This window comes from Schistocerca piceifrons, chromosome 4, assembly GCF_021461385.2.
Source record: "Schistocerca piceifrons isolate TAMUIC-IGC-003096 chromosome 4, iqSchPice1.1, whole genome shotgun sequence".
NCBI lineage: Eukaryota > Metazoa > Arthropoda > Insecta > Orthoptera > Acrididae > Schistocerca > Schistocerca piceifrons.
In genome coordinates, this window is record NC_060141.1 from 551,268,129 (window position 1) to 551,282,854 (window position 14,726).

Below are 14,726 nucleotides of genomic sequence, written 5' to 3' on the forward strand. Positions count from 1 at the left end.
AACACTGCCTTGTAGACACAACAACGCTAATCACTTCGCTTGGAACGACTATCGACTACTCCTTGTCCATTGTAACTTTACGACTGCACTGGTGCTAAAAGAAGCGGAGGAAATTGACACTAGTTGAAAGATATTCATTCGTCTCCAAACACTGCCAACGATAAGTTCCTTACTTCCTTGTAGATACGAAGCACGAGCAACGCCTACTGCCGCTCCCGACAGCCACCGCACGAATATTCCAAGTTAACATAGACAAGTAGCAGCCATACCTTGCCATCCATCAATATATCGAAGGCGCAGGATTTTCAAATAGTAAGAAAAGTATTGAAACTGCTCTGAAAATCGGGAGATCAGTCATCACGGTCGGGAGATCGGGAGGAAGAAGGAAAAAATCGGGAGTCCCCCGCTTAAATCGGGAGAGTTGGCACGTCTGCAGATGGGAGACGGGGCACATGGAGTATTGGGATGTGATGGGCTTCTGCAATCTCGACTTGTGAGGCTGGAAGTACAGTGGGAAGACATATGGGCAAACTTCCAGCACTTAAAGTACCACATCGGGGGTAGGATATAGGGCTTGACATCACAGCGGCAGACCATCATCTTGACCTTCTCAGGCAATGTATCACCCTCGAAGGCCAAGATGAAGGCACCGGTGGCAACCTGATTATCCCTCTGACCTCGATGGATACGCCGGACGAAATGTACACCTCGCCGCTCCAAGTTGGCACGCAGATAGTCATCAAACTGAAAAAGAAAGTCCCTGTGGAATATAATGCCCTGGACCATATTTAAGTTCTTATGGGGCATGATGGTAACAGAAACGTCCCCCAACCTATCACAAGTGAGTAATGCCCATGACTAGGCAGAGGATGCAGTTATTGTTGAAACTGCCCCAGAGCACATTTTGGACAAGCCCTCCACCGGCCCAAACTTGTCCTCTAAATGCTAGACACAGAACTGAGGCTTCATCATCATGAAAGACCCCCAATCAGCTCTCGTACAAACTAGGAACTGGGGCAAAGAAGTCTCACTGCCATCCTTAGCCTTTCACCCCTCCCACGGTGTGGCCAGGGAGGGGAACGATTTGGGGTCATACCTCTGCGCATTGTAGTGAGCCCTCGAACGCTTAGAAACTGCCAGTGGCTGGCCACCAGCAAGAGAAGATGTGCCACGCTTCATTGCTTGTCATTCGCCCTGATGGTACCCACTCCGACCAAGGGCCCACCCCACGGGCACTATCCAGCCTCAGCAAGGGCCACCCTGGCAGGATGGTCATTGCCAGGAGTCCTGATGCCCCAGGGTGACAGGCATCTACTCCTTGGCATATGTGAGGAGTACACGGCACAGGCATCAGCAGAGCGATCTTTGTGTTGTCAGGGGGGCTACAACCAACAGGATACATGGCGGCCCCACCATAACGGACCAGCTACCATGCTGGATATCAGGCGCAGAGAAGTCCATGGTCGGTGGCGGCGCAGAAAGCGATACTGCACTATGCATGGTGGAAATCACACTCAGGAATGTATCCTCGCCCAAGAGATGGAGAATGAGTGGGACTGCAATGCAACAATGAGAAAGGGGGCTAAAGACCTCAACGCAAGATGGACACAATGCACCACGTAAGGCGCCCTGCCCCAATTGGTTCGCTCTTCAGGAAAATTTGGAAATATGGAGTTCAAACCCTACAGGGGACCATCACATAAAGGCTGAAATGTGTGAGACTCCTTTTAGTCGCGTCTTACGACAGGCAGCAATACCGAGGGGCTAATCTAATCCCCAGACCCGCAGGGGCGGGGGGAGGGGGGGTTTGACTATCTTGACACTGCACCCTGTTCGCCGACTTCCTCCTGTTCCGTTGGATGCAAAGGGACTTTAAAGGAAAGTGTTTTGCAGATGTCAAAAATGTAAAACCCAACATCACAGGGGTGCCAGCAAATGTCACAGAGGACAAAATTAAAAGATGCTTCCAACACTGGAATGAACATCTGGACAAATTCTTTAACAGTAATGCAGAGGACTTTGAAGGATACTTAAGGTGTATTTGAGCGGATTGGAGGTGGGGGGGGGGGGGGGGGTGTGTGTACAATTTTTATAAAGAAATTCTGGTTACTTGTGGGTTCCCCCCATACATCACATTGATGTGATCCACTGTAGGAAAATCAGTTGTCTTAAATATTCAGTTGGTTAGAGTGCAAAGTAATATCACACCATATTACAGTTTAAAGAGTCAAGGCAATATCTGCCCCAATAAAATGACGTTATAAAAAGTCAAATCAAACAATGGAAGGTCCAGGATGGAATGTATCAATATTATGAAAAGGAAAGTTGTTATCATATAGCGGAGATGCTGAGTCACAGGTAGTTACAACAAAAAGATTGTCACAAAGATAGCTTTTGGCTGGTAAGGTCTTTGTCAAAATTACACAACAGACATACACACATAAACACTTACGCAAACGCAACTCTCTCTCTCTCTCTCTCTCTCTCTCTCTCTCTCTCTCTCTCACACACACTCACACACACACACACACACACACACACACACACACACACGACTGCAGTCTCAGGCAATTGAGGCCACACTGCGAGCAGCACCAGTGCACGATGGGAGTGGGTGGGGGTAAGGAGAAGGCTGGGCTGGGGAGGGTCAGGGATAGTAGGGTAGGGGTGGCGGACTGTTATGTGCTGTTTGAGAATGCACAGGGACGAGGTGGGAAGAGGCTAGGGCAGCTAATGCAGTCAGGAGGTTAGACCGAGGGCAGTGGAGTTGTGGGGAAAGAAGAGGAGGGGGGGGGGGGGGGTATATAGTGGAAAAGAAGAGAAGCGAAAATACTGGGTGTGAAGGTGGAATGAGGGCTGTGTTGGGCTGGAATGGGAGAGGACAATGACTAACGAAGGTTGAGCCCAGGAGGGTTACAGGAACGTAGGGTATATTGCATGAAAAGTTCCCACCTGCACAATTCAGAAAACCTGGTGTCTGTGGAAAGGATCAATATGGCACAGGCTGTGAAGAAGTCATTGAAATGAAGGATGTATTGTTTGGTAGCTTGCTAAGCAGCAGGGTGGTCCACTTGTTTCTTGGCCACAGTTTGTCAATGGCCATTCATGTGGACAGACAGCTTGTTGGTTGTCATGCCCACATAGAATGCAGCACAGTGGTTGCATAGCTTGTAGATTACATTACTGGTTACACCGGTAACCCTGCCTTTGATGGGGTAGATGATGTTTGTGACTGGACTGGAGTAGGTGGTGGTAGGAGGATGTATGGGACAGGTCTTGCATCTAGGCAGGTCTATAGCAGGGGTATGAGCCAGGAGGTAAGGGGTTGGGAACAGGGGTTGTATAGGGATGGACGAGTATATTGTGTAGGTTCAATGGACAGTGGAATACCACTGTGGGAGGGGTGGGAAAGATAGTGGGCAGGGCATTTCTCGTTTCAGGCCATGACGAAAGGTAGTCAAATTTCTGACAGAAAATGTAATTCAGTTGCTCCAATCCTGGGTGGTAATGAGTTACGAGGGAAATGATCCTCTGTGGCTGGATGGTGGGGCTTTATGGATAGTGGGAGACTGGGAAGATAAGGCATGGGAGATTTGGTTTTGTACAGGGTTGAGAGGATAATTACGGTTTGTGAAGGCTTCAGTGAGACCCTAAAGTATGGAAGGGACTTCTTAGTATGGAATGGCTGGCAGCTGTCGAAGTGGAGGTATTGCTGGTGGTTAGTAGGTCTGATATGGATGGAGGTACTGATGTAGCCATCTTTGAGGTGGGCGTTAACATCTAGGAAAGTGGATTGTTGGGTTGAGTAGGACCAGGTGAAGCAAATGGGGAAGTTGTTGAGGCTCTGGAGGAATGTGGATAGGGTGTCTTCACCCTTGATCCAAATTGCAAACATGTCATCAATGAGTCTGAACCAAGGGAGGGGTTTAGGATTATGGATGTTTAGGAAGGATTCTTCTAGATGGCCCATGAATAGGTCGGCATAGAATGGTGCCATGTGGGTGCCCATTGCCATACCCCATATTTGTTTGCAGGCAAAACCTTCAAAGGAAAAGAAATTGTGGTTGAGGATATTGTTAGTCATAGTGACTAGGAAGAAGGTTGAGTGATTGGAATCTGTTGGGTGTTGGGAAAGGTAGTGTTCAATAGCGGTAAAGCCATGGGCATTAGGGATGTTAGTGTGAAGGGAGATGGCATCAATAATGACGAGCAGGGCACCGTGAGGTAAAGGGACACGAACTGTGCAGAGGCAGTGGAGGAAATGGTTGGTATCTTTTTTTATAGGCAGGTAAGTTCTGGGTAATAGGTTGAAAGTGTTGGTCTACAAGAGCAGAGATTCTCTCAGTGGGGGCACAGTAACAGACCACAATAGGGCATCCTGGGTGGTTGGGTTTATGGACTTTAGGAAACATGTAGAAGATACGAGTGCAGCATTGCCCTCATAACTCAGTACCACGCAGGACTGGAGCAACTGAATTACATTCTCTGCCACAGTTTCGACTACCTCTTGTCGTGCCCTGAAATGAGAAATGTCCTGTCCACTATCCTTCCCACCCCTCCCACAGTGGCATTCTGCCGTCCACCGAAACTACACAATATACCCGCCCATCCCTACACAACCCCTGCCCCCAACCCGTTACCTCCTGGCTCATACCCCTGTAATAGTCCTGTCTCTTACATCCTCCCATCACCACCTACTCCAATTTGGTCACAAAAATCACCTATCCCATCAAAGGCAGGGCTACCTGTGATACCAGTCATGTGATCTACAAGCTAAGCTGCAACCACTGTGCTGCATTCTATGTGGGCATGACAACCAACAAGCTGTCTGTCCACATGAAGGGCCACCGACAAACTGTGGCCAAGAAACAAGTGGACCGCCCTGTTGTTGAGCACACTGCCAAACAGGACATCCTTCATTTAATGACTGCAGGTTTTCTGAATTGCACAGGTGGGAACTTTCTCTGCAGTATAACCTACATTTCTGTAACCCTCCTGGATTCAACCTTCGTTAGTCATTGTCCTCTCCCATTCCAGTCAAACACAGCCCTCATTCCACCATCACACCCAGTCTTTATACTTCTCTCCTATTCTGCTATACCCCCATCCCCCCCTCTTTCCCCAAAACTCCGCTGCACCTCCATCTAATCTCCTGACTGCATTAGCTGCCCTACCCTCTTTACACCTTGTCCCTGTGCATTCTCTAACAGCACATCACAGTCCACCACCCCTACCCTACCATCCCTCCCCCTCCACAACCCAGCCTCCTCCTTACACCCACCCACTCCGATCATGCACTGGTGCTGCTACTCACGGTGTGGCCTCAGTTGCCTGAGACTGCAGTCACGTGTGTGTCAGTTGTGTTTGCGTGAGTTTGTAAGTGTTTGTCTCTTGTCTAAATTTGACGAAGGCCTTACCAGCTGAAATCCATATTTGTGACAGTCTTTTTGTTGTGCTCATCTGAAATTCAGCATCTCCGTTGTACCAACTTTCCTTTTCATAAAAAGCCAAATCAGCTGTACTTATATTTCAAAATAACTGAACAAGATGAGGTCATCATAATACACTAGATGATACATGCTGTAGACACACTTTCATTACTGTATGTCATCATTTTTATATTAGATTACTTGATTTCAATCTCTCTGTGTCGTAGTGTTGCAGGTCATGTAGTGAAATGACAACATGTCTCCACAAAATTCACAACTGCCATATACCTGATGTTGCTGCTTGAAACGGTGTTTCCCCATGGTTGTTGACTGTGTCCATATGAGCTCCAGCTTCAGTCAAATCCATTATAATTGCATGGAGCGTCAAGAAGTCACTGCAGAATGAAAGTGAGATACAATGAATCCATTTTTCTCAATATTTCAGAAAAAAAGAGAATTGAATGTTAAATTTTGGAGATACAATATTATTACAATAACACCAAGAAATCACAGTTGGCACTGATTTCTGTTAACAAAATACTACTCATCGTATCAAACACAAATTTTAATTTGGTAGGCCAATGAGCTTTTCAAGCACATAGTTCTTTTGTTTTTTTTTACATGTGTGCACACTTACATGTAAAGTAAGATGATTCACTAAATGACATTACATATTTTTGTTCTAGAGTCAAATGTATGTACCTGATACACGAAACTTACCTAATTGGCTTCTGATAGCTAACTATCACGTGTAATGGAGTATTTCTGTTACTGTCCATTGCGTTCACATCTGCACCACATTGAATCAGTAATTTAGCTGTTGTAGCACAGGGGAATCTGTGGATAAATTACGAGTACTTGTATAACCATTGATTCAAGATATACATTGAACACAAAGCTCTATGTAACAAATTTAAATAATCCAGTCTTGCTGTTCCCCATTCATTTTATGCAGTACCATATTTACAGTTAAAAAATGTACTTCTTGTCATATTATGACTCACCCATAAATCATTGACAATCTTCTGATAATCAGACAACAGTAGGTGAACCAAAAACATTAAGTTTCTGATTTCAGCAATGATTTTGAACATTAAAGGTAATTCTTATATTTCTGCTCATGTAAAACATATCCTTGCATCCAATTTCCAGGTAACTTCTTCTCCAAATGCCTCTATCTATAACCATAGTTGCTTTGTCGTACCCAAATGAAGTTAAACTTTAGACGAAGTCCCTGGCCTCACATGCAACTATCTTTAAAAACCTTGCAAAGTATCTCTGGCATAGAACAGAAGTTGTAAATATTTTTTGTTACTATGTATACATCCTACACTTAGCTGTCATAAAAGTGTCCTGATACTAGCATGGTACAAAACAGAAGCGCTAGGTTCATGAACTGGCACAGATATTGAGATCCAGTTTCTCTTTGGATCTCCAAAGAATTAACATTTATGTATACTCAGTGAGGCCACAACTGAGTTTCCTCTTGTTAAGCTCAAAATTAAGTTGATGACTGATCCTATGTTCATACTGTTGACAAGATGTTAAATGATAAAAGAAAAATAAGTAAAAAGAACACTATTAATATGATACTGGAAAGTCGTTAATGAACTACAAACAATGGGAGAAATGTAGGTAACCATTCAACAAATAGACAAAGGATTGAGTGGCTGATGGGCATATAAACAAGTATGAATATTTGCTAAGCTTTCCAAAAATCTGGTTTATCTACTCATCTGACACAACACCTGAACTACACGGTGAACTTCTCCACTAGTGGGGAGAGGAGGTAGGGAGATGTGGAGGCAACGTGGGCAAAAAAGAAAAAAAAAATGATAGTATCAATGGCATCATGACAGATACAGGAATTATTTAACCATGAGGTTAGTGTAGCGAGACCGAATACCATAACATCCCAACCCACAAAAAATAAATGCAAAATATATCTGCACTATTTGACCAAAAGTATCCAGACCTCCATACTTAATGCCGAGTTTACCACTTGATCTCACAAAAGGTGGATCTCCCAGTCTAAAAGGAGATGAAGAGTATTGTATTGTCATTAGAGAAGCAATAACAACAGAATGGACTGGTCATTAGAGCTCAGCAACTTGGAAGGTGGACTAGTCATTGAATGTCACCTGAGTAACAAATCCATCAGTGACATTTCAACACTTCTGAAGCTGCCCAAGTGAATTGCTGATTATGTGACTCTAAAGTGTAAATGCAAAGGAACATTCACAGTTGAACCAAGACTTGGCAGACCTCAGATCTCATACACTGACGAACTGCGATGCTGAGCATTGCAGAGGTTGGTTGTAAAAAAATTGCATGAAATCAGCAGAGGGCATCATTCATAAATTCCAGAGTGCCACCAGTAGACCAATTAGCACAATGACTGAGCATAGGAAGTTTAAAAAAATGGAGTACAATGGTCAGCAGCTCCTCACATGTAACACATCTCTTGCCAATAGAGGTCTGCATCTGATGCTTATGTTCGCTCAAACTGTTTGGTGCATGTACTTCCATGAAAGTTTGGCACATGTCAATGTAGCCACTTTGCACACAGGGAACAACTGCAGTCAACTTCCATCATGATCGTTCAAGTATGCCATACTTGAATGGACTGACTGTCAACTCTGGGAAAGAAAGAAAACCCACGTCTCTTATTTTCACACTGTGAAAATACCTGAACATATTTAAGACTATACCACAACATTTTATTAACTTAATTTTTCCCTTAAGAGTTTTGCTATCCGTGTGAAAAAAGAAAACTGCTAATTTTAATTTTGTGTGATTTTTTTTTTTTTTTTTTTAGTTCCATAATGGTTCTCGTCTGATTTTTTTCATATTTGGTACTGTGAAACCTTAGTTTCGTAAGAAACCATTTACCTTCACAAAATCTGTAACACTCATCGTGACATGATGCTACTTGTTTAGCACAAGAATTTGATTCACAAATCTTGTACTGAAAAAACAGACAGCATGCAGGCAACCAATTGCTATGTTTTAAACCACACATTACTGTGAGTGAAATATAGCTAAAACAACAAAAGAAGTTTCAAAATTGTAGTGACATTGATAATCTGTCATCTCGCACCAATAAATGTGAGTTACTGAATGGCATCAATGCCACAAATGCAAGCTGACTGAGTTCATGTGGACTTGGCGTATTGCAGAAGCAGAAAAACATATTACTGGAGATCAGTGCAGGCCTGGTAATGGACCCTCATACAATTTTAACCATCCATGCCCAGTAAACTCCCAATATATACAAATTTCTTCCTCAGCAACCACTGATTACACTGGAGAATTATCTACTATAGTCTTACAGTAGCCCACACATCATATCATAAAAGCAATTAATCCTTGTCAATTTTTTTTATAAACTTGCAAACATATATCCACCTAAGCTCTTCCAGCCTATTTGCTAGATGGCAGTTATTACTTGCAGATGTACTTTCATCCGATTGGAAGTACTTCTATACAGGGAGAGCAAAATAAATCTGGCCCAGAAAGTATTTTAGGGACTTTAAGGTAAACAACCAGACTTACATAATTTGCACCCATGTTAGATGATGTAAGTAGAGACCCCTATCTTAAAGTGAATAAAATAGTTTCCGGACCAGTTTTATTTGCCCATCATGCACAAAAAATTAGAAACAACTTTGCCCAAGAGACATTGAGGACATACAAGGCACAGTTCCAGACATCTGGGCTGGTTGGGGTGTGGTATTTGCCCCCCTGGGGTGGTCTGTTAACAATTCACATCTCATTGCCACATAGTAAGAGCTCTTTGTTTCTGATTCCCACTGTATACATTACAGTCTGCAACACTCACCGAAAAGCAGAAGCACTGAGATGCCAGAAGGCACACACAAAAGAAAGGAAACTTGCTAGTTTTTGGAGTTACCCTTTGACGGGTCAGAGTAAACTATACAATCCCACCTTTGCCCCCCCCCCCCCCCCCCCCCCCCAACTACATGGTGCTGTCTAGACTGACTCTGTCAATTCTATTTTATGGTAAGTGGACTGGTTGTGGTGGGGGCAGTGTCAGATGGGGTGGGTAGAGGGAGATGGAGGAGGCAGGAGGCAGGTGGAGAGACTAGCCGTTGCTGGCTAGTGACTCAGAGGGGTGCAGCCATATGGGTTGGCATGATTGTTGCATCCGGCAGGAAGCAACTCACACCAAAGGTGCCATGGGGACATGAACTAGGAGGGGCATGGAATGTGCGAGGGCAGTGGATTACCCGAGACTGAGGCCAGGACAATTATGAGTGCGGAGTTTTTGTTGTAAGGACAACACCAATCTGCAGAATTCAGAGAAGCTGGTGGTGGCAGGAAGGATCCAAATGGCTCTGGTTGTGGAACAGCCAACTGAGCATGTTGTGCTCAGCTGCACATTGTGCCACTGGGTGGCCAACTTTGTTCTTGAACAGTTTGGCACTGGCATTCATCCTGGGTGGCAGCTGGTTGGTAGTCATACCAACATAAAAGGCTGTACAGTGTTTGCAGCAGAGTTGACGGCCTCTCATGGGATAGGATAATCCTGTGAGAAAAATAAGAGGTGCTGGATGGGTGGATTGGGTTGATCTTGCACCTTGGTCTGCTACAGGGAGAGGATACCTTTGACAAGGGTTGTGAGGGGGAGTGGTGTAGGGATGGACTAGTTTGTTTTGTAGCTTGAGTGGGTGATGAAACACTACTTTAGGCGTGGTGGGAAGAATATTCAGTAGGGTGTCCCTCATTTCACGGCAGGATGAGAAATAATCAAAGCTCTGGTGAAGGATATGGTTTGGTTGTTCTAGTCCACGGTGATACTGAATGACGAGGAGGGCACTCCTTTGTAGCTGGTTCTTGGGGGTGGTGGGAGGATTGAGGCTGTTTGAGGATACAACATACGAAGTCTGTGTACTGGGTATGGGGCGTATTTCCTGTATGTGACGACCTTTGTGAGGGCTTCAGCATACTGGGCAAGGGAGTTGTCACTGCAGATACGTCATCCATGGGTGGCTACGAAGTATGAGGGAGACATTTTGGTGTGGAAGGGATGGCAGCTTTTGAAATGCAGGTACTGTGGTGGTTAGTGGGTTTAGTGTGGATAGAGTTGTGGATGGAGCCATCAGAGAGGTGGAGGGGTGTCCAGGAAGCTGATGCAGTGGATAGAAGAGGACCACATGAAGCAGATTGGAGAAAGGCACTGTGGTTGAGAAGGAATGTGGAAATGGAGTCTTCAACTTGAGCCCAGATGATGAACCTGAACCAGACTAGAGATTGGGAGTTTTGGAAAATTAGGAAGATGGCACACAAAGAGGTTGCCACAGGAGAGTGCCATGCGGCTGACCATGGCAGTGCTGCAGATTTCTTTGATAATCTTCCATCCAAAGGTAAAGTAGTTGTAGCTCAGTAGTTGGGATGTATAAAAGGAATATGATGGTGAGTTTGGACTCTGAAGGATGTTGGGAGAGAAACTGTTTGAGAGCAGCAACGCCATGGGCTTACGGGCTGTTCATGTACTGGGAGATGGCATCAACAGTGGTGGGTAGGGATCTATGAGGTAAAAGGATGGGGATAGTGGAAAGCCAGTGAAGGAAGTAGTTCGTATATTTGATGTGGGAGGGCAGGTTTCTAACAATTTGTTGGGGGTGTTGGTCAACAAGAATGTAAACTCTTTCAATGGGAGCACAAAATCCAGAAACAATGGGATGTCCAAGATTGTTGAGTTTGTGGATTTTGGGGAGGAACATGTAGAAGGTGGGTGTGCAAGGTTGTGTCGGGGTGAGGAGGGTGATGGACTCAGGGACAGGTTCTGGAAAGGGCCTATGTATTTCTGTAGGTATTTGAGGTTATGTCGGACTTCTGGGATGGGACCACTCTGGCAGAGCTTGTTGGTGGAGGAGTCAAGACAGTTGGCAGAGCTCTTTTGTCAGGTGGCACTGTGACTCATCACAACAGTGGTTGGAGCCTCTGTCTGCAGGGAGGATGATGAGGTCTGGATCTGTTTTCAAGTTGTGCATGGCAGTCTTGTCTTTTGCTGAAAGGTTGGTGTTCTTGGGAAGGAACCTGGGGAATGATGTTGAGGGCAGGTTGAAGGTGTAACTCCACAACACAAAATGAGTATACATCCTGTCAGATTTTATACTATAGCAATCTTTATAAGAATGGCACAGCAACAAACATGATACATAAGTTGCATCACGAAACCTGGTGGACAGTCACTGACATCTTTAGCTTCAGTTTACACAAGACCAATTGAAATTTCATACCTGACTCCTCTTATTATTTACTGAAACTCATTAAGCTCAACAGCATACTGCTCACTCAAATTGTAGGCGCCAAAATAGTAGTATAGCTTCAGTAAATAAGCTACGTTTTCTCGCTCTTACATCTATTGTTACACTATCACACTTATTAATCTGTGGTTAACTGTGAGACATCATTCTAAACTAAAAGGAAACCTTTAAGACAGACTGTATGATGTCAGTATTATTTCACACGTGGAGTATGAAGATCACTTCAGAGCAGCACCCTAATCTCCTGAACAATAGCAAACACTATTATTGTTACTATTATTACTGCCAATGCCACTGCTGCTGCTGCTACTATTTTTGTCCTTACCATCACTATTTCCATTTCTCAAATTATTGACCAAAAATTAGATAAAGTAACATATCTTAAGAAATGAAGGATATTTCTTTCCAATAAAAATACTTACTTGCATACATCATTGGTATGGAAATCATCAACGGGTGTTTCCGCATCAACACATAAATGTAGTAAAGTTTTTCCTTCTCTTGTTGCTACATTCAACTTATTCAGTCTATAAACTAAACTGTTTACTCGAAACTCTTCTTTTTTTGTACATGTTTTCATTAATTTTGTTATGATGACCAGTATATACAAAACAGTTGTAATGTTGCTTTCAAATTCTTCCTGCAAAAAGAAATATATATTTTAGAGAATTTCACAAAGTAATTTATGCTGATAGTTCGGAAGCAATCAAGATGTGAAAGGAATATGGAAATAAGCAAGGTGGAAACAAATCACTAAATATTTACTGAAACAAAGCTATACATAACAATATAACAAATAATACCACTGCATCTCACTCTATCCAGTTTCTCTGAAAAACAGTTATCCAATCTTACACACAGTTGCGTGACAGGAGAACACTTTTAATTGCATAACTGAAACCAAGATAAAATATTATACACCTACAGCTACATTTACCATTCCTGGCAGAGAGTACCTTGCACCACTGCTAATCATTCACAATCCAGTTTCATTTGAAAATGGAGCGAAAAAAAAAAAAAAAAAACGACTGTTTGTATGCTTCTGTATAAGCTGTGATTTCTCTTATCTTGTCTTCACAGTCCTCATGCAAGATGTTCATGGGTAGCAGTAGGATCACTCTGCAGTTTGTCACAAATACCAGTTCTCTACACTTTCTCAACAGTGTTTTGTGAAAACATCATCTTCCATCCAGGAATTACCATCTGGTCCATGAAGCATTTCTATAGTACTAGCATGTACCTATCAGGTACTCACATGTACCTACTAGTAACATATCAAGTAATATATCTCTGAATTGCTTTGATGTATTCCTTTAATCCGACTTGATGGAGATCCCAAACACTCAAGCAATGCTCAAGAACGAGTCATACATATGTTCTGTATACTGTCTACTTTACAGTTGTGCTTCTGGAATTCTCCCAATAAACCCAGTTTGACTACTTGCTCCTCCTTATTACTGATCTCATGTGCTCATTTCACTTCACATAATTTTGGAAGTTATGCCTAGATATTCAATCACTGTGACTGTCAAAAAGCACACCACCAAAACCATATTGAACATTACAGGATTGTTTTTGGCACTTACATTTTTCCATACTTCAGGACACAAAGCAGAAATTATATCCAAGTGATACTATAGCTCCTATAGTCCCTCAACAACAACACTTTTCCATACACTACAGTGTCATCAGCAAACAGTTGCAGATTGCTCCTCACCTAATCTGTCTAATCGTTTTTTATCAAGGAGAACAAGAGTGGCCTTGTCACATCCTCCCTGGGGTACACCTGACAATACCCTTGTCTCTAATGAACAGTTGCCATCTACGGCAACATCCTGGGTTCTATTGCTTAAGAAGTCTCCGAGTCAGTCACATATCTGGGAACCTGTTCCATAAGCTCGAACCTATGTTAACAGTCTACAGTATGGCAACGCATCAAACGCTTTCCAGAAATCAAAGAATGTAGAATCTGCCCATGGTCAATCAGCCATTGTTTTCAGGATATCATGTGGGAAAAGAGCAAGCTGAGTTTTTCATGAGTGATGCTTTCTATATCAATGTGCTCAAAAATTCTCCAGTAAACCGACACTAACAAGGGAACCTCCCCATCGCACCCCCCTCAGATTTAGTTATAAGTTGGCACAGTGCATAGGCCTTGAAAAACTGAACACAGATCAATTGAGAAAACAGGAAAAAGTTGTGTAGAACTGTGAAAAAATAAGCAAAATATACAAACTGAGTAGTTCAAGGGAAGATAAGTAACAATAAGGACGACAGGAACGCAGGAGCGCAGTGGTCTCGTGGTAACGTGAGCAGCTGCGGAGCGAAAGGTCCTAGGTTCAAATCTTCCATCAAGTGTAAATTTTAATTTTTTATTTTCAGTTTATGTGACAAACTCTTATGTTTTCATCACTTTTTTGGGAGTGATTATCACATTCACAAGAAAACCTAAATCGGGCAAGGTAGAAGAATCTTTTTACCCATTCGCCAAGTGTACAAGTTAGGTGGGTCGACAACGCACATACCGTCACCAGTGTCTTATAGAATATATCAGATGCGTTTTCCTGTGGAGGAATCGGTTGACCTATGACCTTACGATCAAATGTTTTCTGTTCCCATTGGAGAGGCACGTCCTTTCGTCTACTAATCGCACGGTTTTGCAGTGCGGTCGCAAAACACAGACACTAAACTTATTACACTGAACAGAGATGTCAATGAACGAACGGACAGATAGTAACTATGCAAAAATAAAGAAAGTAATATTTTCAGTTGAGGGAAGACTTGAACCAAGGATCTCTCGTTCAGCAGCTGCTCACGCTACCACGGCGCTTCTAAACACACTCCGTCCATGATGTTGCTTATGTGGCCCATGGACTACTCAGTTTGTATATTTTGCTTATTTTTTCACAGTTCCACACAACTTCTTCCTGTTTTCTCAATTGATCTGTGTTCAGTTTATCAAGGCCAATCCACTGTGCCAACTTATAACTAAATCTGAGGGGGG

The 14,726-nt window shown here is 43.3% G+C and overlaps 1 protein-coding gene across 1 annotated transcript in view; it reads right to left on the reverse strand.

Moving 5' to 3' along the window:
- LOC124795225 (protein fem-1 homolog B) overlaps window positions 1-14,726 on the reverse strand; it is a 67,323-nt gene that overhangs the window by 15,455 nt on the left and 37,142 nt on the right. Inside the window, exons 7-9 of the mRNA XM_047259147.1 lie at window positions 12,145-12,362; window positions 6,150-6,266; window positions 5,718-5,824 (exon numbers count right to left, since the gene is read on the reverse strand). Coding sequence (XP_047115103.1) covers window positions 5,718-5,824; window positions 6,150-6,266; window positions 12,145-12,362 — 442 coding nt within the window. The remainder of the gene's footprint in view (window positions 1-5,717; window positions 5,825-6,149; window positions 6,267-12,144; window positions 12,363-14,726) is intronic.